Source organism: Alosa sapidissima, chromosome 1 (assembly GCF_018492685.1).
Source record: "Alosa sapidissima isolate fAloSap1 chromosome 1, fAloSap1.pri, whole genome shotgun sequence".
Classification (NCBI taxonomy): Eukaryota; Metazoa; Chordata; class Actinopteri; order Clupeiformes; family Clupeidae; genus Alosa; species Alosa sapidissima.
Genome location: NC_055957.1, coordinates 47,419,568 through 47,447,523, shown reverse-complemented (window position 1 = coordinate 47,447,523; position 27,956 = coordinate 47,419,568). Strand labels below are relative to the sequence as shown.

At 43.0% G+C, this 27,956-nt stretch overlaps 2 protein-coding genes across 4 annotated transcripts; one reads left to right on the top strand and one right to left on the bottom strand.

Moving 5' to 3' along the window:
• Positions 1–6,023: 6,023 nt before the first annotated feature.
• On the bottom strand, positions 6,024–20,426 carry ccdc24 (coiled-coil domain containing 24). 2 transcript variants are annotated; one of them, XM_042056504.1, is made up of 9 exons: positions 20,388–20,426; positions 19,871–20,045; positions 17,437–17,606; positions 13,217–13,360; positions 12,992–13,099; positions 11,176–11,230; positions 8,484–8,547; positions 7,307–7,409; positions 6,024–7,032 (listed from the first exon to the last, which is right to left on the bottom strand). In XM_042056504.1, exons 2-9 carry the CDS (start codon positions 20,018–20,020, stop codon positions 6,372–6,374), a joined length of 1,455 nt encoding a protein of 484 aa, XP_041912438.1. In that variant the 5' UTR covers positions 20,021–20,045; positions 20,388–20,426; the 3' UTR covers positions 6,024–6,371. The 2 variants fall into 2 exon arrangements, with proteins under 2 accessions (XP_041912438.1, XP_041912428.1); XM_042056494.1 differs by lacking the exon at positions 20,388–20,426 and adding an exon at positions 20,295–20,371.
• Positions 20,427–23,559: 3,133 nt separating this feature from the next.
• On the top strand, positions 23,560–27,956 carry zgc:113531 (uncharacterized protein LOC541359 homolog). Of its 2 annotated transcripts, XM_042111163.1 has the most exons (4): positions 23,560–23,882; positions 23,982–24,322; positions 26,280–26,409; positions 26,994–27,956. In XM_042111163.1, the coding sequence occupies exons 2-4, from the start codon at positions 23,984–23,986 to the stop codon at positions 27,167–27,169; spliced, it is 645 nt and encodes a 214-aa protein (XP_041967097.1). In that variant the 5' UTR covers positions 23,560–23,882; positions 23,982–23,983; the 3' UTR covers positions 27,170–27,956. The 2 variants fall into 2 exon arrangements, with proteins under 2 accessions (XP_041967097.1, XP_041967088.1); XM_042111154.1 differs by having other exon boundaries at positions 23,561–24,322.

Below are 27,956 nucleotides of genomic sequence, written 5' to 3'. Positions count from 1 at the left end.
TGTGTGTGTGTGTGTGTGTGTGTGTGTGTGTGCGTGTGTGTGCGTGTCTGTGTGCGTGTGTGTGTGTGTGTGTTTGTGTGTGTGTATAGAGGTCCTGGGGGCACTTGAGGATGTTATTGGTAGCATTTTTTACTTGTCCTCATTGTGATGGAAAGCACACATCATTCGGGCTGAGAGCAGCCCCAATGCAGATTGCAATGAGATAAGGGCAGGGTGTACGGAGACTTGATGGTATTACAATGTTGCTTATCCACTGTAACGACACATTTGTCTGGTGCCAATGGTTGTCAGAAGGTTCACTTGGGCTGTCTTTTTCCTCTCCTTAAATTTACAGGCAAGCTGTTCACTTGCAATCCTACTTTTACTAGAGTAGCGATCTTGAGAATCATTGCCATGCAATTGCATCCTAGTCCTTTCTGTCCTGGTACTTTTCTCCTTGGCTATCAGTTTCTTGTACAGTAATGTAAAGAAAAATAATCAAACCAGTTTATGTATGTGTTTCTTGTCTTAATTGAGGAAGGTTTGAGTCAACGTTACTTTGGGGGGAGGGTGTGGGCAGGCAGTTTTTTTTTTTCTTTTTAATTTTTGCTCTTGTAGTGATGTAACTGGTGTTCAGTGTAATATGTGCTTTGTGTAGTTGTTATCCTACTGCTGACAATGGTTAGATCAGTATAGACTTCATGTAATTCTAATCAAAATGTAACTATTCATGTTGTCATTTAACAAACACAGTCTACCTTTAAAATAGATTTCTTTCCTTTTCATTTTTTATGTACAGATACTTAAAAATCTAGAAAAACTTTTTTTCTGTCTGATTTTAACCATTTTTTATCCATGTTCAGTTGTTCTAAAAGCCAGCTGATATCAAAAGTATTGCCAAACTGTGGATTGAAACTTGAAACACAAAGGAAGTCTTTTTAACAGTGTGGTGTATGATAGCTCCTACGACTCCAGTGAAATGCTATTGGAGAAACGCTGAAATACAGAGGGCGTGGATGTAGATTACCAGCCAACAGTGTTATACCTCCTGCACAGTATACATGCAGTCTCATAGCACTGAAGTTAAGCATGGGGCAGTTCCACTGATAAATGTTCGTTTCTGATTCAAATTCATCCTGTTTTTCTGACAACAAAGATCCATTGTATTTTTCAATACATGTACTTTAACAATATATGTCCTGAGCAAATTGGTGCATTAGAGATCAATTTAATGCATGTTTATGGAAATGTTTTGACATTAATGCCATGGTCGAACAAGCTATGTGTATGGAAAAAAGTGAGGTTTTAATGTAACAGTATTAATAGGAAGAATTTAATCAGAAGCATTGTTGTGAAGAGACTCTCACTAAAACAAGATAGTTTGTGACAATATGTATTGATGGGCAACTTGACATACACTTCCATGTTTTCAATGAACTGGAAAAAAAACATATTCCTCCATTACCTCACTGTATGTAGTGTGTAATACCTATCACCAGCTCTATAACCTGACAGCATACTTCTACTAAAACTGTGAATTCCAATGAGGTTTTTCTGTTTGCAAACAGAAAACTCTGCACACATTTAACTACAGTACTATATCATTATCATGTATCAGCACTTTAAAAACACAACAAATCTTATATCTCCAAGCAAAATGAATTAAGACACCCAGAAATGGTTCTTTCCCTCTTGTTAAAATGCCTTTACAAATGGTTTGTGTACACTACTGTATAAGTATTGGTAGGGCATTTTGTGATGCCAATGTAAGTCAATGGGATGGGGGTAACAAAGCACAAATGGGACAAACACAGACATTTTATCAAACATATCTAACCATGTCTTTTGAACCTTAGGGCCAAATTGCATTGAAATTGTCTTAGTCATGTCAGCTGTATATCTTAAAATGCTCAATTACAAATGATAAATAAAGTTTATTTTAAAGATCATTTTTGACCACGTTTTTGTTTCATGATTACAGCTAGTAACTCTTGTGTGGTTAAGTTCTGTGAAATGACAGCACATCTGCCTGCCCACAATGCTGTTCTCTACGTACAGTATTGTGTTATATTATATCCACAATATTCCTGAGCCAACAATGGGTGTCGTCATGACACCTCAGTATTCAGTAATCCAATTTTCTATTTTCGGCCGGTTTTCTATTTCTGGCCGAACCGGTCACTCCACGCTATGTGCTCTGTATATTTTCCTACTTTTTTTTTTACCTAAACAGTTCATAACACATTAAGAGTGATTGTGCTGGTGGCTCAGTGGTTAGAGTCAAGTCAAGTCAAATCACTTTATTTGTATACAACAGGACAACAGGAGTTGACCCAAAGTGCTTCACAGGTAAGGCAGAGAGGTAGTTAATTGTACACACATAGGTAAAAGAGGAGCCCAGAATTATAATAGAATAAAAAGGATTTAATAAAATATAAGTGCAAGTAACAAGGCATACAAGATGAATTCAAACAAAATAGAGATGAAGTGCAATAAATAAATAAGCATTCATAAAAACAATAAAAAAAACAGTAAACATGCAACTGAAAAGCATAAAAGTAAATAAAAATAATAAAATAACATAAAAGAGCAAAGGAAAGTGTAGGAGAGAGAAGAGGTAGGTCTTTAAGTTGGATTTAAAACCAGCAACTGTGGGACTTGTGTGGAAGGGTGTTCCAGAGCCTCAGGGCAACTTTCGAAAAGGCCCGGTCGCCTCTTATTTTAAGTCTTGAATGAGGGACTGTGAGAAGCTGTTTAGAAGAAGACCTGAGTGACCTAGGTGCATAGTAAGGGGATAGCTTTAAGGAGTTAGTCCATTTAGGGCTTTAAAAACAAAAAGTAAAAATGTAAAATCTATTATATGCTTTACAGGTAGCCAGGTGCAACTGAGCCAGGACAGATGTGATGTGATCTTTCTTCTAAGTGCCTGTTAAGAGTCTAACAGCGGCGTTATATACCATTTGCAATCTGGAATGTTAGATTGGGTCATGCCTGTATATAAAGAGTTACAAAAGTCAAGCCTTGAGATGATAAAAGCATGGATAAAAATGTCAAGATCATTGTGAGTTAAAAAGGACTTTAACCAGAGACTTTCTAATGTAGAGACACAGCACTCAAAAAATACTCCATAGAAATGCATGGGGCTAGTTTGTCACGTCAATATGGGCGTTGTCTACACAAATCCCACCCCTTCCTCGGCAAAACGTTGACATGTGAATACATTGAGCCAATCATGTGGTGTGATGTGAATACATTGAGCCAATCATATGGTGTGTTGTGAAGACATCGTGCCAATCATGTGTTGTGATCTCGCCGCTGGAGCAAGATTGGTGTCGTGAAGCCTTGCGCACGCGCATTTCTGCTGAAATGGATGCCCAACAAGTGCCCAAAAAGCGTTGTCAAATGGCCGCCGAGTGGAGGGACTTGCCTAAAAGGACTTTGCTTTAACTTAGCCACACTACTGATTTGTTTGTTGAAATTAAGTGAGCTGTCCAATAAAACACCTACATTTTTGACCACACTGTGCAGGATGGCAAACAGGGGACCATGCATTACTTAGGTTGGTGACAGAGCATTGGGAGCCAAATAAAATTACTTTGGTTTTGCTATTGTTAAGTTGAAGAGAATTACTGGCCTTCCAGGATTTAATGTCGTCAAGGTAGTTAAAACAGTTTCTTTAGTGTGCAGGTGCTATCAGGTGTGAGTACAACGGTGTGTCGTCTGCATAGCAGTGATATTGAATATTATGCTTCTGCAGGATAGAACTGAGAGGCAGCATGTAGAGAGAGAATATAAAAGAGGACCTAAAATTGATCCTTGAGGGACACCACAGTTAATAGCAGCAGAAGATGAAGAAGGATTGTCCAATTGTCCAAAATCATATATACATATAAGTCCTATCTTTCAAATAGGAGGTGAACCAGCTTAACACTGGGCCCCCCCAAGCCAACTGTATGTGCCAGGCATTTTAGTAAGATGTCGTGGTCAATCGTGTCAAAGGCAGCACCGAGATCAAGCAAGAACAGCAACGCATGGGAGCCAGAATCAACACAAAGCAGAATGTTGCACCTTTAGCAGGGCAGGCTCTGGGCTGTGCAGAACTCTAAAACCAGATTGAAATTTATCCGAGGATATTAAAATTGTTCAGGAAAGATGAGAGCTTTCAGTAAGGTCAAGGCTGGGCTTCTTTAGCAGTGGTTGAACGATAGTGTGCTTAAAGCTAGAGGGGGCAATTCCATTTGTTAGGGAGCTGTTGACTCTGGCTAAAATGAAGGGGCAGATGATAGTAAAAACATTTTTAAAAAGTCGAGAGGGAATCACATCTGAGGGATAGTATGTGGGCTTCATGTGAGAGACCACCTCAGACAGCTTAGATGAGGATACTGGTGTAAAATGCTGGAGATGGCTGACTGGATAAGGCATCTCTGGAGGAGCGGAATCAGGAGAGGAGATGTTGGCTCTTATTTGATCAGTTTTGTCCATGAAGAAATTTAAGAATTCCTTACAGATTTCAGGAGAGTAGACAGTAATAGTGGTAACAGCAGGATTTAAAATAGAATTTATGGTTGTAAATAACACTCTAGGTCTGTGGGCCTGTTGATTTATTAAATTGGTAAAACAAATCTACCTTGGCCTTTTTCACAGAGTTGATAAAGCTTTAAGCGATCTTGCAGGATTTGATAAGAGACCTGAAGTTGATCTTTCTTCCATTTACACTCTTCCCCTCTACAGGCGCGTCCAAGAGCATGAATGGAGTCATTCAACCAAGGAGTTGCAGTGTTGGCCTTGGGTTTGTTTTATTTTTAAAGGGGCTGCATGATTCAAGGTTAAAGTCTTGGCCCCACATGCCCAAGGGCATCGGTCCAAAACCCAGCTCAGACTGGGACATTATGTTGCATCATATACATGCGCTATATATAATACATATAATATGTAAAGCGACCTTGGGTTTGAGAAAGGCGCTATATAAAATAAACGTATTATTATTATTATTATTATTAATAATATATACATGCAGAGTCCTTGCCCTTCACCTCTAAAGTCTTGGGTGTGAGGCCTCAGCGCAGTAGAGTGGTATGATGTTGCATCATGTTCTATCGTCCACATCTACGTGTGCAGAGAGCAGCTTGGTAGTGGAGCACTGGTGGCACAGTGGCAGTGACCTTGCTGTAAGCTGCCTCAGTCACAGGTTCAAAGACCTGCTGGACTCATAGAAGGACCTGAGGCTGACAGATGAGAGCGACACCTGGAACAGGTGTGACAGCCAGGATGGATATAGGTGAGGAGCAGTGTGGACAAAGATATTATTTCAGGACTTTCAGGCCCCATTGAGTACATTTTTGTTCAAATTCAACATACAGAACTACAGGCTATTAGCCTGGAAAATCCAGACCCTGATAATCTAGAAAGATTAAGGGTCTGGCAAAGAACAATGTAATGGCCCAACTCGAGGGGCGGCAACAAGCATGCATTTAAAAATCTCACTACACGCAATTGGATAACACTAGACCATGTTTACTCTGAATGATTTCGGACTTCGACGCAATCGGATAACACTACGACCAATGTGTACTGTCCTCCAACGTTGCAGTGCTGTCTTCATCAGTTTAGCTGGTTCCCCGGAATGTTGGGGTAAAAGTAACGTGCATCATTGCTCTTTGCCAGAGTTCCATCTGTTCCATCCATTCCATTGCGCTCTTGCAAGAACTCTGGATTTCCAGGGTAACAGGCTATGGTCACATGTACTAAATACATAGCCTTACTGATCAGGGCCACCTGGCCATCTTTGATTTACCTGGCTTAAGCAATAGCTGATGGGAAAACTCATTTAGGTTTGAGAAGCGTAAAATATCAAGTTCCTGTGAGGCCCTCTGATAAAAATTGAAATTAAATTTGCTTTTCTTAAATGCAAGCATTGTTAGAAACACAAGGGGTTTGATGTAAAAAACACAAAACCTCTGCGGTGATAATACTTTATGACATGACACTTCCATGACATTATTTAATCAATGTACCATTTCACATGAAAAGGAACATGAGACAGATTAAAGAGAATGTTGTGTTTATTCACATTCTATTAATCCACAATTCCATTGCATTTACAACATAATCACATTCTGCTTTTACACATAACAAATGCCTTGTCTTAGTTTGTGGTTTGTTGTACATTTGTAGTAAACATTTTTACGTTGAATGCAAACTGCACAATAAAATCACTCCTCTACCTGCAATGACAGTGGAAAGTTTCTTTCTAGTGCAAGTAACCACATGCCTATACCCAACCCAAACAAACTGATCACTAATATAATCACTTGGCATCTGAATGCATGGCTGTCTTCACATGTAAACTCCCTGACTGCTCAGTGCAATGTCCCTTCAGGGACCCTCCAGGGTCAGGAGGGACTAACCAGTCTGTCGCCCTGGGGAAGGCCCAGACGCCTGGCCACACTCTGCCCCCTGTTGGCCGGTTTCTGGGACACAGGTGGACAGGGCACCATGGCATCCAGGGACAGCTCGCTAGCCAGACGGCACTCCATGACCCCACTGGCGCGAGGGAGTGGGTGCGTGGAGGCATCCGTGCAAGATGACCGCACACCCTTCCCTGACTGAAGTGACCACTGTTTGAGTCTGTCACACACCGGGTTAGCGTCCAGAGAGAGACCACCCTGTTGGCCCTCTCCCACGATCGCACACTGCCCGATCCGCAGCTCTGAGGGACTGGAGGAGTTGAGCAGGGGCGGGAGGCTCGGTTCCCCAAGTCTGGAGCCTCCACGCCTGAGACGGGGGAATGATGTGTCTCGGCTGCAGCCCCCCTCCCTCCCCCACTCTGGGGCCTCTGGGGAGAGCGACCCTGGGAGACGAGAAGCCAAGTGGTCCAGGGTGGGGGGTGATCCTGGCGTCCTGCCTGGGTGGGCAGCACTAAGCTGGGCTCCAGGAGTGGAGGCTGGCAGACTCGGAGAGGACGGGGGCCTGGGGAGAGGCTTCTTTGATGCTGATGGAGGCGCTGGATTGCGGTACATCCCTAAATCATTGACATGGCGTTCTGTCCTTTGTCTGCAAGAAAAACTCATGTTAACTCCACTGAAGTAAATCAGAGACAGTCAAAAATGAATACAAAAGTTATTAATCAGTAGTAAATACATTACTACATAAATACAATACATTACAGGAAGAGCAGCATCTATATCATTGCAAGGAAACCTGTAACAGCAATATAGGAATCTCTTCCTACAGCAAGTTTATTACAAAAAAGAAATTAAATGAACTGCTTGCACCCTGTGAGTGGGGTGACCCAGTATGAGGGCCAGTGATAAGCGGGCCGTCTAACCTGGAGAGCCCCTGAGAGGCAGCCTTATCAGGAGAGGCCGCGCCGCTCATCTGGGGCTGCCGCTGCAGGTCCATCTGGATGACTTTCCTCTGCTCTCTCAGCTCTGCAGGAGCCCGCAGGGGATGGGGGTGGAGGTGGGGGGTGGGGATGTGTGGAGGAGAGTGGAGAAGAAAGGACAACAGCACACTGTGATGCTACAGTCATTACAGTCGCATAACAGTCGCATCAAGCTAGCCTTTCACAACAGCCCCAGCGCCGCACCACAATACCCCAGTGATAGACAGGCAGCCCATGCAGCCCCACTCTCATTTCCCCACTCTATGGTGAGAGGGAGGGAGGGAGGGGGGGGGGGGGTTCCATTAAAACGGAAGAACTCATTTCGCTCTCGATTTCCCCCCCTTTCTCCCTGAGATTGCTGCTATAGGCTGTGTCTCTGGCAGGTTGACAAGCTCTTAATTTAGCCGCATTAGGAGCCAGAGGAGCGCTGGCGTGCTGACAGCGCCCCAGCCGAGGCTACTGCCGGCAGCCGGGAGACGGGCGCAGGCTCAGGCTGCTCTGCGCTAATGAAAGATCGGAGCGGGAGATCCACAGACAGACAGACAGACAGACAGACAGTGGATCTAAAGGCCCAGTGTGGAATGGGCGGGAGGGCCTCGGGGAAGCCATGGTTTGGAATCCTAATAAGATTCCACTGGTCCGAACATTCTGGAAAAGGGACATGCAGCTTACAATGTGCCTGACAAGGAGGCTGACCAAGGCCACTATAAACCTGTGTGGCATTATGTGGCATTTTCTGTAAAAGTTCAAAACAATACAGTTTTTTTGTCCACCACATATCCATACAAGGCAGGAAACATCTGTCTTTATGCTTTTTTACAGTGCACAGAATACAGGGTTCTCTTCAGCAGTAAACCACTAGATGGTAGTGAAAACCTATTCAGGCACATGGATGCCTATACATACTAAAAACTCACTGACAATAGACAATGTATTTCATGCCCCCATTGAACATTTAGGATGTCAGTATTCAGGGATGTCAATCTCGTTGATGTAAAGAAAGTATGTATCAAAGGAGAACAATTTAACACTGAATGTGAATAAAGTTTCATGTAACACTGATGATAATGATTACAGACAGGACTGAGGTTTGGGTAGCCATTGTGGTTGGCATACTCACCTGTTACAGTGGGCTCCGGGGGTTCCCCACCGTCCTGGCTGTGATGGGCCTGCTCTACACATTCCTACAATAAATCACAGGCCAACCTCTTTAGTTCACAGAGCACCACACTAGCATACTAACCTCTCGTTCAACCAACACTAAACCAATGCTGTCAAATTTAAAACTCGTCACAGACTTCCAATAAAACAAATAGGTACAGTAGGAGTCCAACGGATAGGATTATGAGAAGGTGTCATAAGGGCTCCTAACTATGGGGCTATTTCTGTTCTGGATAAGCATACACTACCATTAATCTAAAAAAAAACATACCACTCACTCTCACACACACACACACACACGTCCGCCATTAACACAGCGTGTAGGCAAAACCACTAAATGATTCCCCAGCAGTGTTTCATGAGTATCTGGACTCCTATAACAACCACAGGCTCGACCACAACTCGACCCAGACAGTCATGAGCGAGCCAGCGTGTCCAACACACTATATCACCAATGGCAGGCCGGCACCATTAAACCCAACACAAACCCAACACAAACCTCTCTGCCCGTCTGTGCCTTTTATTTGCTTTGAGGTATTTGTGTGAGGTCTCGGCCTGCCAAAGACGTATCATGCCTGCCCGTGTCATGCCTCCGCTGTCTGGCAGCAGGGTGTTGAGTACGCAACCGAACGTGGCAGGGTGAACCGTCTCGGCTTTTCGCAAAACAAACAAACAGGAGCGATCTCTACGCCTCGAAGAGGCTATTCATTTAAGACGTGTGGTCGCACCACCGCATGGCGGCCTGCGTAGCAGGGCGGGGGAAAAAGCAAGCAGAGCATCGTTAACATGAGCCTGTGGATGACTGGAGAGGGGGAGTGGAGCGTCTCACTCTCCCTCTCTCAAATAAAACGGCCTGTAATTTACTTGCCATGGCCATAAAGAGAGCCTTGCTCTTGTTGCTCTCGCGCAGTGGCTTGTCTTTAGGCTATCTTAAATGCTGTGTTAAAAGAAAAGTGGAAAATATTTTCCAAGAGTTGGTCATGGAGGCTTTGGGGCCAGATTTTCTCGTTACGTTTTTTACACAAGTGGATAATGCAAATGGGAGGATTTCGAAATTTGTCCGGAGGGATCTCCAAAAAATCTCACACAAGAAGCATGACAAAGCACATCTGGCAGGAATCACAGTCTTTGCACAATGCAGATATCTGTGTGTGGCAACTGCGTGCGATTTAAAAGAAATGTTTTGCCTCGTACAGTATATATTTAAGTACATCCACAGATCTAAGAACAGGAGTGTCTCTCTCTCTCACTCTCTCTGTATATATGTGTCTGTGAGAGACAGAGACAGAGAGAGACAGATAGAGAAAGAGAGACTGACTGTGTTGTGTGTGCTCATGCCCAATATAGTCTGAATACAGTATATCTAAATGTTGTGCCAGTTTGTGTATGTGAGTGCATTTGCAATGTACGTATGTATACATGTGGAGTGTATGCATATATGTATGCACATGTGATGCACATATTAATGTAAGCATGAGTACAGTATGTGTGTTCATGCCCAGCAAACAGTGGGAGTCTACTGTGTGCTTTTAAATTGTGTGTGTATGTCTGTCTGTGCACGTGTGTGTGTGTGTATATGTGTGTGTGTGTGTGTGTGTGTGTGTGTATGTGTGTGTGTATATATGTGTGTGTGTGTGTGTGTGTGTGTGTGTGTGTGTGTATGTGTGTGCATCGTGTGCCAGACACGGGGAGATAGATCCCCCATCTGCTTGGCAGCCAAAGAGCCCACATCTGTTCTTTGGCTGTGTCCTGACTCCTGAGCCAGCACGGAGAGGAGGGGAGGGGAGAGGAGGAGAGGGAGCTGGGCACGGGCTGCAGCAGTGCTCAGACTCAGAGAGTGTAGACTCTCTACAGTAGAGGCCTGGAGAGGCCCTGGGTGAGCAAGCGAGAGAGAGAGAGAGAGAGAGAGAGTGAGAGCGAGTCAATTACGGCAGAGCACTCTCACATTGTGCAGTTGGCCGAGGGAACGGAAAAAAAAAAGAAAAAGAAAAAAACCTGCGCCCTCCATGGGCTAAATTTATATCAGGGCCCTGATGAACGACTCTAAGCAGGAACATCTGGCAATGTGCAGACCAGGAACACAATAAGGTGTTGACTTACTGCGCTTCGTACGGAAGGCGGCGGCAGTGTTTCCAGTCGGGGGGCAGAGCCACACTTGAATAGCTTCGGGGGGACTTCAGTGTACCACAACAACAACAACTTTATTTATACCCAACAGATGGGAGGCAGAGTTTGGATCTGAAACTAAGTGACCACCAGTGCGAGGTAAATCTCGGCAGATTTTCTAAAGAGACTGCGTGCCGTTGGCAGCCTGCGGAGGCTTAGGCCGCCCGCCGTCTCGCTATCTCTTCTTCCGCACAGGCCGGCCATGGGGAAACGAGCAAACGCACGCGGAAAAGCAATAAGGGGCCAGTGGCCTGGCCAAGGCCGGCACTGGTGAAAAGTGACCTCTAGCAGTTTTTGCCTGTGCTCCGCAATCTAAAAGTGTTCTCCCCTGCTACAATCCCAGAAATAAAAACCTTACTAAAGAGGACATTCTCTTGAGAAAATATACAAAATATAATTGTCTTTCCTGCCTTGACATCTTACTAGAACTGAGATATGTCTAAGGTATTTTGGCATTTAGAGGCTGAAATTGTGCCACACCTCACCTGCAAAGACTGAACTTCCATTTTCAAAGCTTCACAGTCTTCCATGAGCACTGATCTGTTGAAAGAAAACAGCTAATTTCCTGCTCCAAACACGGCATGCCTTCTGAAAAGCCTCATGCACATGAATTAGTGAATGTGAAGGTATTCCAACAGCGAGAGAATGAAGTGGGTGACACAGAGAAGCAGGCATGTGTTTCTCATTTGGGCCTTACTTTGTTAACCACCACTCTCATTCTCTCTTGTGTGATGTGTGTGTCTTACACAACCACACACACACACACATTTGCATGCACACAGAGTTGCAAGCACAAACACACACGCACACGCGCACGCGCACACACACGCACACGCACACGCACACGCACACACACACACATTTTGCATACTGCATAAACAGTAATAGAAATAATGGTTGTAGTTACTGTACATAAATGAAGGATTACTAACTGTAAAAACATGTAAAAACTACTATGAGGGGGATACTGCCACTTTTTCACAGTAGCAGTGAAATGAACGTCTTCAGAGATGGTTATGTGTATAGGGCTGCCAGTGCCTATGTTTGGGTTTGAAATTCCAGATGGTACTCCCCTCATCCATGGACTTTATTAACTGGACTCCATCATCACAGGGTTGGGGGGCAACTGACCTACTTGTTATGTTATGTAACCACTGTAGTTTCTTCCATCTCCTCACGTTGTCTCTTGCAGACCCCAGAATCTTGCATATGCCAGGGGTCTGCCATTCATTTTCTCACAATAGGGGCTTTTGTTTGGGGCTGAGCGAAGGATCTAGCCTGCTCTGCTCAGCCCAGTTCTGTTCAACCTTCCTCATTGCTACTCTTATTGAGCCACACCCCAACGCCTGCATTCCCCAACACAGACCCTCATGATGAAGTCCTCCACACAGAGGCCGAGAGACAGAGAGAGAGAGAGAGAGAGAGAAGGGAGAGGGGGGGGGGGGGGGGGGAGAATGGCAAGTGTGCATGTGTGAGGGAGAAAGAAACTCTTACAAAAGACATCACAGTAGAGTGTGAAGACAGATTGAGGCTGAGAGAGGAGGGATATGGAGGGGAAAAAACTGTTAATGAGAACAGAGAGGAGAACAGCAGGGTGATGGAGAGATGCAGACAAAGAGAAACAGATGATACAAACTGATGGCAAGAGAACAGAGAGAGAAAGAGACGAGAGAGAGAGAGGGAGAGAGAGAACTGAAAATATAAATTGGAGAAAAACAGGATAAGACTGAAGGGATGTGAGGATGAAGAAAAACAAAGAAAACCAGGGATGTGTTGATGGGGTAAATCAGAGATCCCTTAGGCAGCGACCAGCAGGCATAGTGGCGACTGTGACCAGTCCCCTGCATGGCATGTCAACCACCAAAATCCACTGCGTCAATTTAGTGCCCTTACTGGGGCCTTCAGTGTGACTGATTCAGAGCGACAGCCGTGGTTTAGAGTCTCTTTAATCTTTGACTTGCACGCATAGTGTGCAAGAAGTGGCATATGGTGGCATATGGGGGGGGGGGGGGGGGGGGGGGTGGAGGTGGGGGGGCAGTAAAGATGAAGCGGAGAGCGAGGGAGCAGCTCCAGAGGCCACTGCCCCCTCTGTCAACTGTTTATACAATAAGGAGACCAGGCGGGCGCTCGGGTGTAAACTTTAGGCCATGCCAGACTGGGGGAGCTCAACCATGAGGAATGTGACGGAGGGGAAAAAAACAGACTGACTTGAAGCATTCCGTGCAACATCTCAGTGCCAGACTGGAGAGGTCTGTGTTCTGTAGATAGGGGCTCTGAGACCCCGCCAGGACTGTCACTCACTGGAGATGGGAGACGACCCTCGTCCACAGTGGGCGACGTTCAGCTTGGTCTTTACAGACTCGATCTCCTCCTCCAGGCTGGAGGCGGAGGAGAGCCCGGGAACTGGACCTGAGGGAAACCCATGACATTGTTCCACTCGAGTCAAACTGCCAACAGACTTGGATTTCTTTTCCATAATCAAGCATTTACGCAATGTTTATGTTAGGTAAGGAAACCAGACTGGACCTACTTCCATTTTGGCTCTGTTTGGACTGGGGTCTGCCTAGGTGTGTCCTGTTTTCCACAGAGCTTCTGGGACTCTTGGAGCCACTGCCAAGGGCGTAGCTGACCACGCTAGGGCTGTAGCTGGACAGTGCAGTATCCGCATCCCTATAAAACACACATACTGTAAGACTCAGCAAACCATATGATGGACAGGTGGATTTTACTCAAGAGGGATCTCTAATACATACCTATTTAAGCTCTTTTTAAAGACATTAGCAGCTATTAACAGGTGTAGATGAGGGTGACAAACAACAAATGGCCAGTCTGTGTTGTAGGCAGAATTCCTTTGTGCTATTACCATAATTTTTTTTATTCTGGATTTTTTTTTTAGCTGTAACAGTAGCCCAGCGGGTTCAGCAAACCATGACACCTTGTGCTATCAACAGATGCTAGCACACACAGATTTTAGCCTCCCTGCTAGCATGCCCGAGGCTGCATTTTCATGTCCAGTAAAAGGCTGTCTTTTTGTCCAAACAACCAAATACAGTTTTCTCCTGGATTGGGGGGTCTCCAGCAAAAAGAAGAAAAGGTTAATGCCCCAGAAAGGCATCTGAGAGAGACAGTGGAGCAAAATCAAGCCTACATCACTCATTCCCATGGATAAAGGGCCACTGTTCAAATGTATGTTGAGGGGATGTACGGACACTCAGGCCCTTGACAGAAGGCTTTCAGTCCAGCTTTTGCACACCATTGCTCCTTCTGTTGGACTCAAATGAACAAGCAGTAGAGTTACACACACACACACACACACACACACACACACACACACATACACCCACACACACACAAAAGTATGCAGCTGCACACACACGCTCGCATGCACGCAGACGAACGGCTAATTCCAGCCGTGTGTTGTGATGGTGGGTGGGTGGAGGAGGTTGATGTGTGGCTCCAGCAGTCTGGGGTTGTGCTGTGGAGATGGCCATGTTTTTCAGATTAAAGCACTGGAGCAGCACAGTGCAGCAGAGCTGAGCAACATAGTGCCCACAATACACAACCACACCACACCACACCACACCACACCATACCACACCATACCACACCACACCACACCACACCACACCACACCATACCACACCACCACTGCCACCTCTGCCTTCATCACAAGCCAACCTCTCCAGCCATGAAACGAGCCCTTACACTTACCAGCTGTGTCTCTCTCTCTCTTGCTCTCTCTGTGTCTGTGTGTGTGTGTGTGTGTGTGTGTGTGTGTGTGTGTGTGAGTAAAGGTGTTTTTATAGGACCAGGCCAAGGAACACCAGAGGGATATAATTATATTAATTCTATAATTCAATGTCAGGTTTGCCATAGATAATTAGATTTCTGTCAAAGTTACATTACTATAGACACTACACTACTACTCCTCTTCTACTGCACTTTTTACCCCCCCCCCCCCCCCCATTAATGCACAAATAGGCTGACACCAGACATAATTTCACTGCATTTTCTTACATCTAGTAACTATAAGCATGTGACAATAAACTTCCTTGTATCCTTGTATCCTTGTACTATAAACAGTCAGTGATATATATATATCATTGCCCCACTAGAGTTGGCACCAAATTACTATTGACACAACAATTGCAATATTGTGTATTATCAGTAATAGCATTTCATAACATCGCCTTTGTATGACAGCTGTAAGCAACAAGATAAACACAACTTAGAGGCTGTAGAACTAGCCTAAATTGCAAGACAGAGACGAAAAACATCCTTTGAAATGTAACACACTCCACATGGACACCTGGCAAAGCATGAGTTTAGGTACACCTGGACACAATAGATTCATGTTCACAGAAGTCTAAAGCTGGGACTGATTCTTTGTGATGAAGAAAGGGGAATGAGTCACTGCTGAAGAGGGGGGTGGTGGACTGTGGGATGTGTGTGTGTGTGTGTGGGGGGGGGGGGGGGGGGGGGGGGGGTGAATAATGACAGAAACAGAGGCCACATTGTGGGTGCTAGCAGAGATCAGTAAGCGGCTTAGAGGTGCTTAAAGCAAAGGGAGGAGATCTAATCGCTTCAACAAAGATGGCTTAGAAGACCCCAAACATCAAAAAGCAGGAGAGACGCGAGAAAACGCGCCATGTTTTCACATAAATAAGAAACCTATTGAGAACCAGCTTCTTTGGGACTGATAAATTGCCTACATGTGAAATACACTGTACACACACACACACACACACACACACACACACACACACACACACACAGATACACAGAGTCTTTGAGGTTCTCAGTTCCTGCTCCTGATTGTTATGCTAGTTTCCACCAGAGATTTAGGGAGCCCTTTTGGGACGCTTTTAAGACCATTCGCTACTGATTCAGTCAGGGTATGGTCCTCTTTCAAAGACGCATTCAGCACACCCCCCGTCCACATAATGGGACAGGTGCAGCTCGGCTGCGGATGGCCAAAACAAATCACTGAGACAATAGCGAGGAGACGGACCACACAAGAGGGGAGAGAAGAGTTCCAAAAAAAGAAAAGAATGCAAAAACTAAACGCCCCCCAAAAAAAACAAAACAAAACCAAACTGCCAACCATCTCTGTTAAATCGGCTCACTATCAGAGGCTTAGACGCCACTGGCCGGTTCTGAGAGCTCACGGTGACCACGCCTCAACAGCTTCCTGCTTTGGCCGGCTTTCAAAGTCAGCCACTGGAGCAATATTAAACAAAAATGATCCCGATTTGTCCTCAAAGCAGATTGGCTGATTTACAGTGAGGACCTTAAAACAGCGATCAAAGGGACGGGCGTGCATGCGGACACACTAAATAGTGGGCCTGGACGCAGCACACAGCATAAAAGAAAATAGTCACTGCCAGGACACCGCACGGATGACATATCTATAATGTGATAAATATCATGGTAATTTCTGACATTCAAGAAAGGCATTTTAGAACTTAATGAACAGCACAAACAAGCAAACTAGCGTAACCAAATGCTAGCTACACAAAGCGTTCTTTCAGAACATAATAGGACCAATTAATGGTATTGTCTGACTTTCTACAGAGGGGGGAGAGTTGAAGGTGGAGACAGCATTCTTTCCTACATCTCCTCAGTTGCTGAGTGATGGTCACCCTTCTGTCTTACTGGCACCTGTAAAAAACTTCTTTCCAGAAAAAAAAAAAGAAATGACCATCTGGCTGCATTGTTGAAGAACAGGAGGCCACCAAAACCAGTCAAGTCAGCAAGAGTCCGGCTGTGCACCATCATTCTCCAATAATGGACGGCAAAGTGGAACACGGAAATACAAGAAGACATTGCTTAAGGTGCCTGGTTTACAAAGAGTGTGCCACTAAAAAGAGGATTACTGCTATTGTGTCTGACTATTGTGCTACTGTACATGTACTTCAAAGTGAGACTTAAGTGAACAAGTGGTTTCAATGCCAGTGTTTTGGTATGCAACAATAGTACAATAATTCATAGACGTGCATTCTGCAATGTCAAATCCCTGGACTCACTTACAGCCTCAATTATTTCAAAAGGGACTATGACGCTATCACTGACTGGTAACCATTGCATAACAATACAGGTCCTTAAAATTATTTATATTATATATTAAGGTAGCCGAGGCTCAAAACTCAAACTCTAGTTCAACTTCTTCCAGAGCAGGTCCTCTCATTCCTTCATTTGCGATTTAACTGCCAGCATTTGCATGCATAGACTGTCACAAAAATAAAAGATGTAAAATATGCCTTGACCTTTGAAGCCCATCTCATGGGTCCTAAAGAACCAAAGGTCTCTTCTGAGGTCATGCCAATTTGTCAACTGTGACAAAAAAAATGTCAGGGGGTCAGGCTGTCTTGGGGGCCTGGGAGTGAGGCCCAAGAGGAAGGATGGCCACATATTCACCAGTACTTGACAATACCACAGCAACCTTAGTGAGTAGTGTTGCAGAAATAATAGTGCCTAGTAGCTGTGTAACACTGAAGGGGTTAAATGTGTCCCTTGGTTTCTGCAGTCGGATCATCACCAGTTAACCCCCTGTTCAGGTAAATTGACATTTTCTGAGCTAGACAGGTTTCAAAGCCATTTTACATTCCCATCGCCTGAAAAAAATGTCAGCTGTTGCAATCTGTAGCAAGAAACTGATAATAAATACCAAACCACACAATATTACTGAGCCACTTCCCAGTGCTGTCTGTGAGCAGGAGTGGCTGAGATTAGTGTGGTATTCTTACCTGCCCCCCCTGGACGCCCTCTCCCTCACCGACAGCAGCAGCAGCTGGATCTCAGCCTTCAGGAGGGCTTTAATAGCTGGGGGGTCAGCCAGGGGTGACCGCATAGTCTTCGGCCGACTGCCTTGCCGGGTGGAGAGCGATTCCCTCCAAATCTGCTCCCACGTCTCCACCTAACAACATTCCAAAATAAACCACAAGCTGAGATTTTTTTCAACGGAATAAAATGTCAAGGAACGAAATGCTAAAATGCTGAATTTTACTTGGGACTTGGGATTTACTGAACAGTTTGAATCACCACACCATGTACTATATTACTGACTTTTAGATCCTTGTCTGGTTTCCACTCTTAAAGTTTGACCCCTAACTCCGTTCATTTATTGAGAGCACCTTCTGGGGACTGAAAATATCACACACAGGAAAGAAAATCAACTAATACTTTTTAAGCAATTCCCATCTCAAGAGACAAGTTGATAACTACCCCTGGAGCCCACGGCCTCTAACACTCTATGTACCTGCTGCCCCCCCCCCCCCCCCCCCCATTTCAGCACACAAAACAATGCCCAAAGCACACTTCAAACGCTGGCAGTTGACCAGAGGGGAAAGCTGAGCCCAGTGCAAGGTAGCTCTGGTCCTGGGGCGCCTTTACCCCCCACCGCTGCCTTCCCCTTCCCCTGCCTTGGGCTGGGCACAGACTTGCTCCCTTCACTAGCGCCCTTGCTGACCCACAGCTGTCTGCTTCACGGCTCGTTCCAGTCAAGGCCTTTCAGAGTTCAGGTGTTTATGATGTGAGCGGCTGTTGTTGGGTAGTTATGAGTTGTTGATTGCAGTTCTTAAGTCTTGGGAAATGTGTGCTTGGACATTCAAGGAAGCTACAGAGGTACAGAGGCTGACTTTTTGCATGTGGAAAACCAGGTCTTTGCTTTACAAAACAATGCTTGGATAATGACCCTTCCATCATTGCACAATCTTCTAGACCTTGACAGTGCATGAACCCTTCAAGGCTTTAAGGGTTTAACTCTTGCAATTCGTTTCAAGTCTTCATTTATGTTCTCAAACAAAAACACACTTCTCCATTATATAATGACAACAGATTGGTCACAAACCTAACAAAACAAACCCCTTTTGGTACCTTAAAGGCTGGAAAGCCCATTTCGGCACTCACCGCCACATGGCCCTCATTCAAGAAACCACCATAGTCTCATATCCTGAGATAAACATGAAAGGGAGCTAGCATATCTCCTGTGAATCAGCCTGCTGTGGACCGTGACCTTGCTAGGGAGGGTTAGTGAGTGCAGAATTGTTGCTGCCCACCAAAACTTTGATTTTGGGGAGGAGGAAGCCATTACTGACGCAAACTACGCCGTGTGACCTGGTTTTACTTGACTTCTTTAAGTACATCCAGAAAGTCTCAGCCTGAATACATTACAAGACAAAGAGAATATGTGTTGACACCTAAAACAAACCATAAAATAGCATGGAAGTATTGTGGGCGAACCCAGACAAATCTGTGCACACATTTGAATTTGCTCTGCAGATCCGTCTGGTGACCTTCCGATTTCCGAATCACCAAAAGAACAGGAACCAATTACAACACTGGAATGGGATGGGCTTTATATGGGACACAGTCTGAAGAACGTCAGAGGGAGCCTTGAACCTTCCAAGGAGCATTGTGAAGGCACAATATTTGTTTTGGAATTGAGTAAACAACTACATTTAAGACCTTAATTTACAAGAAAGATGTGTTTGAGATTTGTGAAATGAAGATTAATTGGTATGGGGTTAGTTTGTAACGCCAATATGGCCGTTGTCTACACATATCCCACCCCTTCCGCGGCATAAAAGTTGACATGTGAATACATTGTGCCAATCATGTGTTGTGATCTCGCCACTGGAGCAAGGTTGGTGTTGTGAAATCTTGTGCACGGGCAGCTCTGCCTGAAATAGATGCCTGATAAGTGCCCAAAATGTGTTGCAATATGGCCACCGAGTGGAGGGACTTGCCTAAAAGGATTTTGGTTAAGCCCTTTGGAAATCTTAAGTAAACAATATGTCCCCAGACAAAATCTCAGTCTGGTGTCAGCCAGGCTAACATGGAAGAGGGTACCTTAAGGTTGTCAACAAAGAGATATATGTGAGCTAATGACCGATCAATAAGTTATTCAAAATACTATCATTAACACACATGGACAAAACAGATGGCTTTAATATTATGTCACACATTGCATTTTAGAGAAGCAATTGTGCGTAATGACAGCTCTGAAATGCCCTCAATTCTCTCAAGGTCTTATTTCTACTTTATTTCTGCCTATTTCTGTCTTTTACATGAGATAATGAATTTATTTATTCAATAGCTCTGGAAAATGGCACACAAAGAGTAGGCCTACGGATAGGAAGTTAAGAATGAAAGACAATTGAACACTAGAGAGCCACTCACCTCGGTGCAAAGGTCTGAATAAAAGTCTATCAATGCTTCTCCTATTATGGAGCGGACCTCGGCCAGTTCAGAGGGCGGGACGTGTTCCATAATTAAATTCCACAGAGAATTCTGCGATGCTGTTCCACTGGTGCGATTTTGAGATTCCATAAGGCACTTACTCCGCCTCAACCGTCTTGAAAGATCAAGGGACAAACAGCAGAATATACACTTAAATTAATTTGACATAAAGTAGGCTATATTAGCTGAAAAAAAAAAAAACTATATCGATATATGCCTGCGTTCACTGAGCAAGTTCAGTTCAGATCATGGGCTAGCTAACAAGAGACGTTTTGCCCCTTGAGATTGCTGATGGTATGCAAATTATGTTAAGGCAACACAGAATTTGTGCATAATGATAGACGGCTAATGTGATGTAGCCTACAAATAAGACATCTGTGTTGCTACTGTCTGTGTTTACGCAGTGTGTGTAAACGGTCCTTCACAACATTGATGTTTTCGGAATAAAGCCACTTACCGAACTGAAACGTGTTGCTTCCTGTATCTAGAGTAAACATTGCTGTATCCAAGCACAAACCATCGCGAGACCACAGTGTCGTTAATATTAACCCTTTCGTGCCCGTGCCGAACATTCCATTTTTGGTGCTGGATGACCTCCTTACACAAAAAACCTTATTTCTTGAGTATAATACATACCATCAATGGGATATACATACCATTGTAATCAGAAGGGTCAGTTCTATCAAATGATGTAAAATACATATGGTAATGTTGATATAGTAATGAACAGTCTTTGAAAATCCTCTCCAAATGTATACCGAAATTCGTTAAAATTGAATTTCATTCGCATAAAAATGAATTTTCATCATATTTCTATATGAGATAGAGAAAAATATAGAGTGTATGACATGTGCAGCAAGTTGTGGGCTATTTAACAAAAAAGACTGAATTGGAATATCATTAACCTTTCAAAAGTTATGATAAATTAAGTGATAAGTGTAAAAAAAATGCAGGAAACGGGATTTAGAATGTTGACAGAATTCACATTCTCTTTCTCACCAAAAACATAAAAGTATGCATAAAAACTAATAATGAAGTCAGACACAATGGTTTAGATTTATTTGGTCCATAAGAATAAACCATTTATTTGTATATAAGCAAATGCTACAGTCAACAATAATGATATATAAAAGAAAAACATGTACCTTACCAGTAATACAGGAAGTAAGTATACTGTATATTTATTGAAGATCAATTCTGAAGAGACATAGAATACATTTGATTCAACAGATACAACTTCCTTATATAAATTAGTGTAATATGAAAATGATATACATCTATAAAATGTATTATTTATGAAAAGCTAGGAATACAATCAACTTCAACATCACTCAAAAATCAATGTGTCTAAACATTTGAAAGTGGATTACATAGAACAAGCCTGTTGAGAATAAACACATACACATATAAACACAAACACACACACACACACACAGAGGAGGATAGGGAAAGGTGGGGTGGGGAACCTGAAGGTTAAACACAGAGGACCTATGACTCATAACGAAACGCATCCCCTTCTGTAGAATGCCAAATCTGACAGCAATTTTGTTTACCAAAAAAGCAGTCACCTACCGCTAAACTCCAGGCCATACAAGCTACTTTAGTGTTATTATGTATTGTTTTTATAACAAAGCCAACCATTTTTCTTAGGCTCCTGCTGTACAGGAATATGTACTTGATGAAAAGATGACAGAGTAGTAGTTGGAGCAGCTGAAGGCGAGGCTGAAATTTTGACGGAAATGCCTGCCAGCTGTTGTGATAGATTTTCGCCAAAATCTTTCTGGCTGTAGCTACCGAACCTAGGTTCAACACCAGATTCTGCATTGCCAAACTTGAAATAATAAGAAACTACTGAAACAGCAATGTCAATGGAGAAAAAGTGTACACAATATGTATTTCTCATTTGGTCAACGCTCCCTGATCCCTTCAGAGACTTGGTTCCCCAGTAGCAATGGATATTAGGGAGGGAAGTGAAGTCCCATGTCAATGATCAATCCCAGAAAACTGTGAAACTCTTCTGGGGTCTCTTCGTCCCATGCCCCTGCACTGTGTGTTTGCATACAACGGCCTACTAAGCACAACCTCCCACCCGTTCCGGTTGGTAAAACCACATATGCCTGGGACAACAACATAAAAATCAACATAACAAGTCTATTTCAGTGTTTTAGTGGCAGTCTACACCACCCGACGCACGCCACCTAAATCTATACCTTCTTCCTCCATCCTCACATGGTCTTCAACATTGTGAGCGCAAGCTCATCAGCAGTCAGCCACCTCTTCAGGCCTGCAAGGAGGTCTGTGTAGGTCTTGTCATCCTCCATCTGAAACAACAGTAAAATCATACAAATGTAATACATTTATTAATTAAAAAAATAAAATCACAAAACTACATATGTGTGCACATACATACACAAGAAGAGGTAGCCTAAACTATTGAAGCATTTTGAGTAACTCAAAAATATTTAGAAGTATGAAAAGTCATTTTATTACACATGGGTTTAGCTACCCTAAATCTGATTGCCTGGCTGGCATTAAGATAAAGACATTACATTTCACCTAGTAACTAACTGCTTAAATGCAATAATGACATTTCTGACATAATATGTGATTTCACATCATGTTTTCTATAAAACTACATATTGAGAAGAGTAGAATATCAAGTCATGCCATCTTAGAAAATGTTGAGACAAGCACGTCTGATGTTTGGCATTTAGAAGCAAGGTAAAACAGTTCACTACAAACTGCCTAGCGAGGTAACAACCAGATGAGAGGCAATACGTTAATTAGCACTACATTTCTGACAGAATCCGTGATTTCACATCTTGTTTTCTACAACTACATATTGAGAGGAGTAAAAACATCGCTCAACTTATTTCATGTAAGAGAACGCAACTTAGAAACGCGGCGCCCATTGATTTATTCAGCTTTGGTATGCTATACTGACTTGCCAATATAATGCTTACCTAACAAGCAAATTGGTACTAGAAAACAAACTTACTTACAGGTTATATACTAACAGGTTTTTAAATGAAATTGTCAAATGAAAATAACTGATATAAAAAGCAAACGAGAATACTGCAAGCAGTTCAGAGTAATGCAGCTAGCTAAAGTTACATGACGATGCACTTAGCCCCCGCTATGCCATAATGTTGACGCTGATGAGAAAGCATATTACTGTCAAATAACATGATTTTATGACTACAAATTAAGATTAACCATAACTAGAAACAATGTAAAATATATATTACCTCAGTTTATCCAGCTGTGTGGTTTCCAGTCGAGGTAAACTCCAACGAAGTGCAGGTGGCATCTGGTGGTCCATGTTAAAATGTACGACTGAAGTGAAAAGTTTTTTTCACGACTCATCTTCAAGTATCCAAAACATTTCGCGCCATAAACCCCTTAACCAATCATATCAAATTGAAGCTTATGTTGTCAGCATTACGGGGAAGATTTCAGAAATAAAATCAGTCATTGGACAGCTGAGATATTAGATGATTGGTCATCGTTAAAATTTTAACGAAATTAGAATGGTCGGGCTTGTAAGGGTTAAATATTTCTTAGCCTAAATTAGGGCATCTGAAAGCAAATTTGTCAGCCACATTTTTTTTACTTGTCATAAAGAAGGCTTTAGCATGTATTTATTTTCACAGAAAAGTATCAGTCAGCTAATTAACTCGGATAATAACGTAAAGTTTCTATATATTATTGCTGTAGGCAAATCAAGTTAGCCTAATACATAATGTTAGCCTGTAACAAAAGGGAAGGCTAATGGCATGCTTCCCATCAATATTCTGGTATTCGGTCGTCACGTGTAAATTGAAACATAACCCCATCAGAGGCGTAGATGTTTCTCTGTGAGTGTTGCAGTCCTCGAAAGACGTGCAGTGCAGGACTACCTTGGAACACTGGCACTTACCATAACTGGAATATTTAGGATACTGCTAAAAATGTAGGTCATATTTGAAAGCTACACGTAATTTAAGGATTCGTTCATTAGGTCACCGGTTACCGGACGCTAAAGCACTGCCTCTTATAACTTCTTCGACAGATATGGTTGGGATGAATTACCCGATGGGGATTATTCCCACTTGGTTGGCACTGCTGGTACATGTTCAATGCTGCATGGCTTTCTCTGTTGCTGGGCATGAGGATACATGCGAGGCGAACGGGAGCGTTTACTACGTGGGGGAATGGTACTTCTTGGACTCAGATCACTGCACCCAGTGTGAATGCACGGCAGAAGGTTCGGCGTGTGCTAGAACTGAGTGCACGTCCCTACCTTCAGCCTGCATCCATGTGAGCCACTACCCTACTGACTGTTGCCCAAGGTGCGAGAAGATCGGCTGCGAGTACCGTGGTGAGGTGTACGACTTGGGTGAACAGTTCCAGGTAGGCTACAGTACAGTGGAAATCTGATTTCAGAACTTAACCTCTACACAGCAACGACAATCATCCCATTCTAGCAAGCTTTCTTTGTCAGGCTGCTGTAGAACCTCATAGGGTTTTTTTTTTTAGTTTTAGTTTTTGAGCAGATTTAGAAAAAATGTCGTCTGATTAATGGCAGTAGCCCATACTTTATAGACATTACAACAAAGCTGAGTGCTGTGCTGTCCTCTGGGCTTATGTAATGTCCCCAAATAGGCCTATCGTGTGAATATCTAACTTGACTGACTTTTGGATTCCACATTTATAATTCAGAAATCATTTGCAATTCCTCAAAACATCATCGACTAATCCCTTTGAAATTGTAGCCCATAGGCTAGGCTGTGTTTTGTTGAACTGAATTTCATTTTAACCCTTCAAAGCAAGCAAATAAACGAGATCAATGAGGAAATCCTCAATAGATAAAAAGTTACTTACTAAATTAGCCTAGGTCTATTACGCCATCATGTGGCTAATCTTTGTAGCACCCATAGGATATAGGCCTGCCAAGAATAGTTCTTTTTCATAAGCTTACTGAAAAAAATAGCCTAACATGTAGATTCAGTAAACTATTGGCTGCATTTTGATTATTAGGATTTGTTTGTGATAGTAAAGATTCCTCCCACATTTTCTGAAAACCTCCTTACCTGCTGTCTTACACAGACAAAACAAACCTGTACTCTTCCTAATAGGCCCATATAGCATGTTGAAATCATCTGCCACAGGGAGGCAGTGTAGAATTATCAAATGAAAATGTGTAGTCAATCGATTTCCTAAATAGGAAGGTATTATAGAAATATATAACAATTTTTTACTCACATTATTGTGAGTGACAGCTTGGATCATGTTGTATAAGTAATGTAGGCCTAACCTATGCTGATGTTGATACATGCTTTTTAAATCATTTCAATTCATCATCACTGAATTGCAAGTGCTCCTTCCATGTTAGGTTACTGTATAGAACACTTGGGTTTTACCAGTTAGAAAAAGTCAGTTACAAATGCTGCTTCAAAAAAGAGGTTTCAAATACACTGTTTTCATTTCAAAATTACTAAAATGTGGATGTGATGAGTAGTACCACAATTTTAAAGAGGCTTCAGGCATAAGTCTGCCATCATATTCATTTGATTAGCCATATGATGTTAAACAGATGTACTCTTTCAAATGAACGCTGCATGATAGAGATGATAAATCTTCACCCAGTACTGCATATTGTAACAAGATGGATCACGCCATTCACACAATAAAGAGAAAAAGCAACAGCCAACATAGCCACGTTCCAGAAAGGTGTTTAAATGACTCTTCATATATAAACAGTAAACATCTCTGTTGGCACAGACTGGAGCAGATTTATATGTGCCTCATGTTTTCCTGGTCTGGCTGGTAATGAGGGGTCCTTGATGAAATCTCTGGATTGGATGACTCATGCAGTGCCCATGAGGGCTACCCAGTCCGTTCATCAGCCAGACTAATACATGTAGCTCTTTGATTAGGATGTTTGCAGATCCAGTCGTTGTAAATAAGTTCCTGGGAAAAAAGGATATTTGAGTGATAACTAGGGCTGCAACAATTAATTGAATAATTAATTGTCAACTATTTCATGAATCGCCAACTATTTTGGTAATTGGTTTGTGTAATTGTTTAAGCAGTGCAGCATTGTAAACTTGAATATTGTCTGCTTTACTCACTTGTGAATAAAACAAGGCATTAGTGGACATAACCTTTGAGAAAATGTTATGGCGCTAACAACTAATCAATTAGGCCTAACTGAGGAAAATAAACAACAGATTAATCAACCTAAAATAATTGTTAGTTGCAGTTGTGAGGGCCTGCCGGGACTTCTGTGGGAGGGTTGCATAGGATTGTAATTGAGAAGTTTCCTTCACTGCTCTGTGACTGTCTGCTGTCCCGTGTGTTTTGACAGCCCTCAGAGTGTGAGCAGTGCACGTGTGAGGACGATGGCATCGCACGGTGCCTGGTGGCAGACTGTGCGCCCCCACCCTGTGTCAACCCTGTTTACCAGAAGGGGAAGTGTTGCCCTGAGTGTAAGGATGGTAAGTGACTGCCCCAAAACAACCACATGATCTCATGCATGAACTCACTGATCTCTTTATGAAGAGATTAGTGTTGATGAGGACTGTGTGGCCTGGGTCATTACAAATAATACATCAGAATGAAATACAGCGTGAGTCAGAAAATCTTGTTCTAGGGTGTGACTGATTCACTGAGGTTGATAGCATCAGTGCTTGTTTTTGGTGTAATGAGAGTACAAATGACTTATAGCACACGCCATATTCAATATCACAAGCAATTATGTATGGCCTCATCTACTGGCAATGCATAACATTGCACGAGTTATGTGATGCTCTTTTGTGTCTGGTGACAATTGTGGATTATTGTTTGCTATTGAGCCATATTTTCCTCACCATGATGCCAGTTAAACTGTATTAGATGACTGAGCTCAGTTTTTTTTACTTAAGTATGCATTGTTTTCACAATATACCTTCAGTCATTTAAACTGTTTTAACACATGGGGTGGGGTTAATACATGTGCCATTATTACATTTATGAAAATCCAGTTGTTGTAGTTATAAGGTTTTATGTGTCATTGCACTGTTGTGCCCCCCCCCCCCCCCAGGCCCAAACTGCTACGTGGATTCCTCTAGGACCCAGGTGATCCCTGGGGGTGAACCAGTGTGGGTGAACTCCTGTACCAAGTGTCGATGCCACGATGGCCAGGATGCTGGGTATTGGGAGGGCAACCGGCTGGCCACCTGTACCCGTGTGAAGAACTGCCAAACAGAGGAGCCCTAAAAATGATCATCATGTAGGTCTTCCTCAACTGAAACGAGGCTCACCAGAAGAGCTTGTAGTGTATGTGTGTAGCACTAATTCCGTCCTACGCACATATGTAGAGCTTGGTTATGGTGGTAGTAGTGCTCATTATTATTGATTAGGTGCACTGTGTGTATTCTTCTCAAACTAATTGAAAACAAAAATGAACCAAAGAGCTAATATAGCCTTGTTCATTAAATCATACCAAAGAGATGTTTTCAAGCGATTTGATTAGGCATACATAATGAATGCACCCAAAAACATTGGGCACATTTGAGCACATTATGACACACACGCACACCCACCCTCACGCACACACACACACACCCTGCCATGTAGGTGGAATCACTGTAGTTCCATATTATGTAAACTTTATATACATTTACAGGTACAAATATATATGCTGGTTTTGTGGGTAATTCATCATGTAATTTGAGGTATACAACATCTTGTGCTGGATAAACTACTATATATTCCAACAGATTTCTTTCTAATGTGCAAATCATGGGGAACATGATAAATGACTTTACTATGGTAGTGTGTAGGTAGTGTGTTGTGGAAAGCTGACGACATTTTTTTGAATGACAAATAGTTTGACTATTAGGCAAGGTAAGGCATGCATACATATCTATTTAGATTTGTAGAACTGAATTGGTACCTTTCTACAAAATCCTCAAATGTGATCCATTTAGATGAAGTGGTGGATTTTATTAAAAGGTTGCTGTGTTTGACAGGGATACGTATGTAATAAAAGTATTCCATATGG

Coding starts and splice junctions, on each gene's coding strand:
- ccdc24 (XM_042056494.1), bottom strand. Junction 17,607..19,870: donor ATTCAGACCTTTGCACCGAG/GTGAGTGGCTCT, acceptor GAATGTTGTTAG/GTGGAGACGTGGGAGCAGAT. Junction 11,231..12,991: donor AGGGTCGTCTCCCATCTCCA/GTGAGTGACAGT, acceptor TTCTTTCAACAG/ATCAGTGCTCATGGAAGACT.
- zgc:113531 (XM_042111163.1), top strand. CDS start 23,984: ATGGTTGGGATGAATTACCCGATGGGGATTATTCCCACTTGGTTGGCA. Junction 24,323..26,279: donor ACTTGGGTGAACAGTTCCAG/GTAGGCTACAGT, acceptor GTGTTTTGACAG/CCCTCAGAGTGTGAGCAGTG. Junction 26,410..26,993: donor TTGCCCTGAGTGTAAGGATG/GTAAGTGACTGC, acceptor CCCCCCCCCCAG/GCCCAAACTGCTACGTGGAT.